General features: G+C 40.9%; 1 protein-coding gene across 3 annotated transcripts in view; it reads left to right on the forward strand.

The window, feature by feature from the left end:
• The window catches only part of LOC131444470 (connector enhancer of kinase suppressor of ras 3-like), a 45314-nt gene that overhangs the window by 36987 nt on the left and 1124 nt on the right, over nt 1-7203 (forward strand). Inside the window, exons 1-10 of one of the 3 annotated variants that reach the window (XM_058614805.1) lie at nt 774-1194; nt 2903-2956; nt 3395-3434; nt 3865-4034; nt 5107-5180; nt 5359-5430; nt 5522-5586; nt 5685-5809; nt 5907-6270; nt 6936-7126. In XM_058614805.1, coding sequence (XP_058470788.1) covers nt 1120-1194; nt 2903-2956; nt 3395-3434; nt 3865-4034; nt 5107-5180; nt 5359-5430; nt 5522-5586; nt 5685-5809; nt 5907-6270; nt 6936-7126 — 1230 coding nt within the window. In that variant the 5' untranslated portion in view covers nt 774-1119. Of the gene's footprint in view, nt 1-773; nt 1195-1670; nt 1971-2902; nt 2957-3394; nt 3435-3864; nt 4035-5106; nt 5181-5358; nt 5431-5521; nt 5587-5684; nt 5810-5906; nt 6271-6935; nt 7127-7203 lie in introns of those variants that run through there. The other 2 variants (XM_058614807.1, XM_058614803.1) reach the window with 2 other exon arrangements.

Raw genomic sequence — 7203 nt, forward strand, 5'->3', positions numbered from 1 at the left:
CTGGTTTTTACCGCTTTCCTGGCACAGATTCACGCAGGCCCGAGCATCCAGGCCTCATCTCTGCTTCCTCACAGCCATGTTGTTATGGCTGCAAGCTGAGACAGCGGAGAGCGTTGATAGCCAGGCCGCAGCTTCCCCGCAGCTACGAGTGGCCCCTGTAACATGAGACACTTGTGTTTTTGTCTCCTTTACACAGAAAAATCAAGACTTATTTCAAGTGATGTCAGTGAATAGAACATTCAGTGTAAGTTCTGTGAAAGTTATTTAAGCATAAACTCAAATTTACCAGTGCTGTAATGTAACAAAGTTACTGTACTTAAGTACAAAAGTCACATATGTTTACTTTATAAATTTGTTATTTATATTTCTAGCAACTTTTTCTGCACTACATTTCCCCTAACAACCTCTTATACTCGTAACTACCAAATAAAATCAGAAGAAGAAGAGTTGGTATTATGGTCTGTATTTATATAGCACTTTTTTCAGTCTTGATGAGCTTCTTTATTATCACACATTCACACGCTGCAACATGGCGTTAAGTGTCTTTGCTCAAGGACACATATAGACTAGCAGGGCCTGGAATTGAACCCCACAACCTTCCAGATGAAAGACAACTCGTCCTACCACTGAACCACCATGGCTCAATCCATCCAAACTCCTCACTTTTACTTCTAAAACTAAAGTACATTTCATATCAGAAAATTACTTTTGATACTTAAGTACGGTACATGTCCTATACTTTGAGACTTTTACTTAAGTAATGTCTATATTTCTTTTTTTAAAAGTCACTTTCTGGTAACATACTTTTACTTTTAGTCAAGTATCCCTTTTAGTGCAACTCCATCAAGTCTTTGTTGTGGCTCAGACTGAGGCAGGGACTACGGTGACATCTAGTGGATATGTTTGGTAACTGCAAATACTCTCGTAAAAAACCTAAATTTAGTCAAAAATACACACACACAAAAGTACCACACAGTTTTAGAGCTGCCTTAAATTTAGTAACACTTTGTGTTTGACCTACTTTGGAGTAACGGGGTAAAGAATAACCCACCTGGTTCCTGGTTTCGTGGTTTCGTGAACGCACCTGGGTTTCTTCTTCTTCGTTTTTTTTTAACCGACATGTTCGCGAAAGTTTGGTCAGACTTTGAGCAGAACCTTCGGTCCAAGCTCCTTTCGTTACGTTTATGGTGGAAGGTAAAGTGACCGTATAAAACATTATGTTTTAGTTTATTTATTTATTTATTTATTTTACCATGGGGTCAGTTTAAACTAATTGTTCTCTGATGGTAGTTGTTGTTAATTTGTATGCGTTTTGCTGCTAGCTTACCCTGTTTTGGCTAAAACCAAATCGTAAAAAATAAATAAATAAAAGGTTATATACAAATTAGTATTCATTTATATTTACTTGAAAGGGTTGTTGTGCTTCTGTTGTTACTATAATAACTGCTGAACTTTTAATGAAGAGGGTACAAAATAAAAAAAAAGGGAAAGATAATATGCTGATAGCATAATGGCCGCCATCTGCAATGATGGCTATCAAAGTGTTTTTATCACAATTTTATTTTGAATATAGTGTCAGTACACACCAGTTGACACTGACATGTAAATGTGCCATATTTGCTCATTTCCATAAAAAGAACCAATGTAAATCTCAGTTTAAAAACAAAACAAACAAAAAAACCACTTTTATGTCTGCAAATACAATTAAAAAAAAAATCCAACAGGAAGTAGGTTACTAAAAACAGGCTCCCTCACAGTCGCACTTGTGCTGAGGTTGATGTGGTGATCAACACACGCAGTCACATCACTCACAATCATGCATGTGATGTGTCTGGGTTGTGCAACACACACACAGATGTGCAGTGATGCACAGATGAAGCTTTAGACAGACGTCTTCTGCTGTCTCTGTGTGAACTCTTGGGGAGTCATAGAGGATAACAAGGTGAAACCGTGGAGCTTCAGAGAAGCAGGTATGGGTGTTCTCGTTCTTCTTTTCCTGTTCTCACTACACTGCGGACTTGTGCACTGGCCTTGTGGCGAATGTGAATGTGAAACAACCGCAGCAGCATTTGAACTCCGGATTCTTGTTACCAGACCACCACCACCATCTGTGCTTTCATATCTTCTGAGACTGATGTTGAGTTGTGTTAACTGGCATAAACACTGACCTTGTGTCAGGACCAGTAGACCTCATAAAAACCAGAACTCGTGCAGAAACTCATTTCTGAGGAACTGAGCAAAGATTTAAATTGTGGTTAGGTTGATGTTAGGTATTAATTGGACATGGTTAAGGTTAGGGATGAAACTGTGTGTTGGCTGTCCAAGTGATTGGAAGTCAATGAAATGTAAGAAAAACAGACCTGGAATCTTTTATCACAACATACTTGGTTGGTGTCTGTAATATTCCCTGTGCTTCTCGAGTTCTGTGAGTTTACAAATCAGGAACTAAAGCACACAGGGGAAGTTAGTCAATAATGGCAACTTGGATTTCACAATTTCTTTTATGTCACAGTTCATTGACGATACATTTCAAAATATAAGATGTTTTTTTTATTATTAAGTGCAGAAGAATCCTGTCCTCCTCATTAATAGGATTACTTTATGTACGGTACGTGTCATGGGTTGGTTAAAACTGCTGACAGTGACCTTTGTGTCTTATTTACTGTGTTGCTCATCCACATTAACTCTCCGTTGTCTTCAACCTTCTTTTCTTGAGAAGAGGAAGAACAAAAAAGAGCAAATCTAGAAACCTTGTGTCAGTCCATGACGTCACTTCCTTTTTTTTCTCATTGTGGAGCAAAAAATAAATCACTCAGGCATTTTCTCAGCATTCATCTGTGGGTAGTAATATTGTCAACCCACACATTTGCTCCTAAGTTTTATCTTTATTTTCTTTCAACAGGCTGCCTTCCCCATATCTGTGTCCCCTTCTATGGCCGCCGATGATTACAACCCTGTAAGTGTTTCTTCTGCTTTTTGTGTTTTTTAACATTTGCTAATCAGGTGGCTAAAATGTTCTTGCTGATATTGAGACACCCAACGGTCCTCTATTCTTTATTTTTTCTTTTATGTAAAAGTTCAATATTAGTAGTTTGTAGTTGCTTTCTCTTTATTTTTGTTTGTTAATTGAGATTCACAAGGCCAAGGGAGATCAAAAACAAGGCAGAAAGTCAGACATGAGACTGTTGAAGAGGTGTTAATGAGAGCATCTGTAGAGACATAGAAAGAACAGCAGCGAGGAGAGAGTGAGAGAGTGAGAAACAGGATGTTCCCGACAGCCTTTTGTTCTTCATCGTCTTCTCTGCTGTGGGGCTTTGAGATGACTTGTGTGATGCCTATCCTTTCTGTGAGTCCTCTGACCTGACGTTGTCATCTCCTGTCCCTTCTTCCACAGGTCTCCCTCCGACACAAGTCCAAGAGGAAGAGCAGAGGAGGTAAGCTGCCACCTCGTGAGCACGTCTCATCACTTTGTGTGTGTGTGTGTGTGAGTGGTTTTGACCCTCCTGTGGGCGCGCGCGTGTGTGTATGTACATCTGGCCCCTCTGTGGGCGTGTGTGAAATGGCAGGGCAATTAGCATGTGAAGGGGTTGTAGACAACGCTTAGTTAGTTTCACTTCAGGCGCTTCATCTACTTGAGCTCTGTGTGTCTGTGCTCTTGTAGAAAGCAGTTGTGAATCTTTGTGTTATTGTGGATGGATTTGTGATAATTCCAGGTAGGTTAAATATAACACAGCTCCTCTGAATTGATTGATTGATTGATTGATTGATTGATTGAGATTTTTTTGCTTTGCTGTAGCTTCACTTTCCTGATGGACAAAAAAAGGGGGGGCGAGGTCCTTATGCATTTTGTGTTTTCTGCTTTAGGAAATGGTACGATGAGCCGAAGACGAATATCGGTCAAAGAGCTGGGTCAGCCGGACCACCAGGGCTGGCTGTACAGGAAGAAGGAGAGCAAAGGCTTCCTGGGCATCAAATGGAGGAAATACTGGTTTGTGCTGAAGAAGACCGCTCTCTACTGGTACTCCAACCAGCTGGTGAGTGTCCTCTCTGTGTTTCAACCACTTTCTCATCAGCAGAAGCCATTTATCATGTAGAAGTGGTCAGCCAGGGTGTCAAATAAAAAAAACAACTTCCTTTACAACACTCTCTCTCTCTCTCACACACACTCTTTCTCTCACTCTTTCTCACTTGCTCTCAAATTCAAATTTCCTTTACCCCCACGAACAGAAGTGTATTTTAAGCACATTTTTTCAGTTGATACTGAACGCCGCTCAGTAAATTGTGCGGGCGAATCTGAAATGTTCAATTTAATCAGGACATTTCTGAGTCGTTCAGCAGCTGATCACACTTGTGGGATTGTGACCACTTTTAATTTGCTTTCACCTTCTGTTTCTCTCTGACCTGCTGCTGCTGATTCTCTCTCACACACACTTGTGATGTACTTCAACAACAAAGTACAACCTACAGTACAGCATGGGCCTAATTATGCCTCAGAGATGGTTTACATTCATTTTTTTAACGCTTTCTTTGCATCTATTGCTGCAGTCAGTCAGAGTTTTCACTTATTTTATTTCACTTTAAACAGATTACATTTTACCTTTTATATCATCTGACTTCATTCACTGGACTTGGTTGCTTCAATGATTAATTAAGTGTTATAAAAACATTTAAACACAGCTTGAAAAAACTCTGTCAGTCTGAACGGGTTGTGATTCAGCTTGTTTTGCAGCAGGTTGGTTGATGCAGTTAATCATAATTATTTGAACTCGGAGAACAGTTTCTTGAACGTGCTACAGTGACTTACTGGCATTTAACACATTACAACTGTAACACAGATGAGTCATACTTGGTTTTCACAGCTGTCTCCAAGCAACCACCAGTGCTTCCTGAATGTGACAGTGTCACTAATCGCCCGTCATGCCCAGGCACGGGCAAACGTAGCTGACGTTGAATTTGATTTACGGGCACAGTGACTTCACTCTTATCTACCGTCTATGTCACAATGAGAGAAAATAGCAATCTGAGTGAAGGAGTTGATGTCAGGAAGTGGTTTGATCACGTGTCGCATGTTTTTTAACGCCCGCTGTTTTTCAATCTGTGTCGCAGGCAGAAAAAGCCGAGGGCTACATCGACCTCACCAACTTCATGATTGACAGAGCCATAGAGTGCAAGAAGAAACAGTAAGCTCGTCGTTATAGACTGTCCTGTAATAACTGTCGAGGTGTCTGATGGAAAAGAGCACAGTAAATAAAATCAGCCTCATGATTGTTTTGTTCCTCAGCAATCAGAAATATGAAAGGCTCACAGGTTTTTTCACAGCTCATCTAAACTGCTCTCCATTCACTTATTCCCCTGCAGTGCGTTCAAAGCTTGCCACCCACAAGTCATGATGTTCTACTTTGCTGCTGAAAGCCACGAGGAGATGAACCTGTAAGTCGCACAAAAGTGCAACACTGCATTTGTTCCCTTGTTTTTCCCGTTTGCTACTCAATAACTCAGTTGAATATTATTTTTCTTGCAGATGGTTAAATAAACTTGGGTTAGCCTCCATTCACTATGAGCCAGCAGAACCGAACCCAGCAGCCGGTGAGTACGCAGACATTTAAAGTTAGATTTTAAAAGTTTGTTTTCTCCATCAACAACAGTACAGATGTTTTCTGACACGCACACTTTTGGATGTGTAGAGTGTTACAGTGAAGCCAGTGACCATGAAGAGGCTGAAAGCACAGAGATCCCTCCTCCGCCATACTATGAACAGACCCTGCGGAACTCTGTGGATGCGTCCGGGCCGCTTGGCAGCACACATCAGGTGAGTCGTTTGTGTGTGTGTGTCAACACTGCACCTGTCATGCATTGAATACTGGATGTTGTTTTCATGCCAATCCTGTGTAATGTGTGTCTTTCAGGGAACCCTCCCTCCCCCGTACTCCGCTGCAGTCCCCAGCGAAGCCAACGGTTCGCTCTCGTCACCAGTCAGTACGATGACATCGCAGAGCTCCGCCTCCTCGCTGGCCAAGAACCGGCAGTCCTGGCTAGACCTGGTCTCGCAGGCGTCTCCTCCTGCCGTGGAAACAGTGGTGGTGGTGTGCTCGGCTCAGATACACACAAATCAGCCCCCGAAGGAGGAGATGGAGGAGGAGGAGGAGGAGGGAGTCTCGCAGGGTTTGGAGATCCTGGCTCCCCATGGCTCATCAGGGACAGGCTCTAATGAGGAAAGCCCCGCTGTGGAGGCGGAGCCACAGATAGTGGTTATAGGTGCACAAAATGAAGGTGAGATTTTCAAATATTTTGATTGTTTTTAAGGAATTAAAACAAGTTTCCTGATTTTTCAGCTCCTTTTTAAATGTGAATATCTTCTGGTTTTTTGCTCCAGAAATCATTAAAACTGAATAGTTTTTGGACAAAACGACACATTTGAGAACATCTTCCTTTTCCAGGTTTGACAAACCATCTGCAACGATTAAATGATTGTTAATCGATAAATTGGTTTGAGAATTTTTTTTTTGTTTTTTTTAAAGCTTTCTGATTTTTCAGCTTCTTAAAGATGAATATTTTCTGGTTTCTTTGCTCCATTTGACAAAAAAAAATCATTAAAACTGAAAAGACATTTGAGAACATCATGATTTCCAGGTTTGGAAAACACTGATGGGCATTTTCCTACATTTTATGGACAAAAGAATACTCGATTAATCGAGAAAATAATCGACAGATTAATGGATTATGAAAATAATCATTAGTTGCCGCTCTAAATCGAGGCTGATCTGACAGCCCAACCAATTTTTGGTTGGATTTTGATATCCGTTGATCCTGTTTTTGAGCAAATTTTTTCTTTCTTTTCCTTTATTCATCCGTGTGCATTTTGTTGTGTCTGTGACTAAGTGTAATCATTATGGTGTATTCATATGTGGTGATGACGCATTGTTACCTTGTTTCAGTGGATCGTGAAAGCGGCTCGGATGAGATGGAGAAGCTGTACATTCATCTGAAAGAGGCCAGTCTGTCGCCGATAGGACATCGCAAACCCTCCACTAAAAGGGAATTCAGGGCCTCCTTCGTTAAGCGCTGTAAAAACCACGCCGTCAATGATAAACTTCACCTTATCAGGACACTCAACAGCACATTAAAGGTATATATTTTTTATTTAATTCTGTTTTTCTGCTGCTTTTCCACCATTTTTACAATTGTTTCACTTTTCTGTATCAG

This window comes from Solea solea, chromosome 18, assembly GCF_958295425.1.
Source record: "Solea solea chromosome 18, fSolSol10.1, whole genome shotgun sequence".
In the NCBI taxonomy this organism is placed as follows: Eukaryota; Metazoa; Chordata; class Actinopteri; order Pleuronectiformes; family Soleidae; genus Solea; species Solea solea.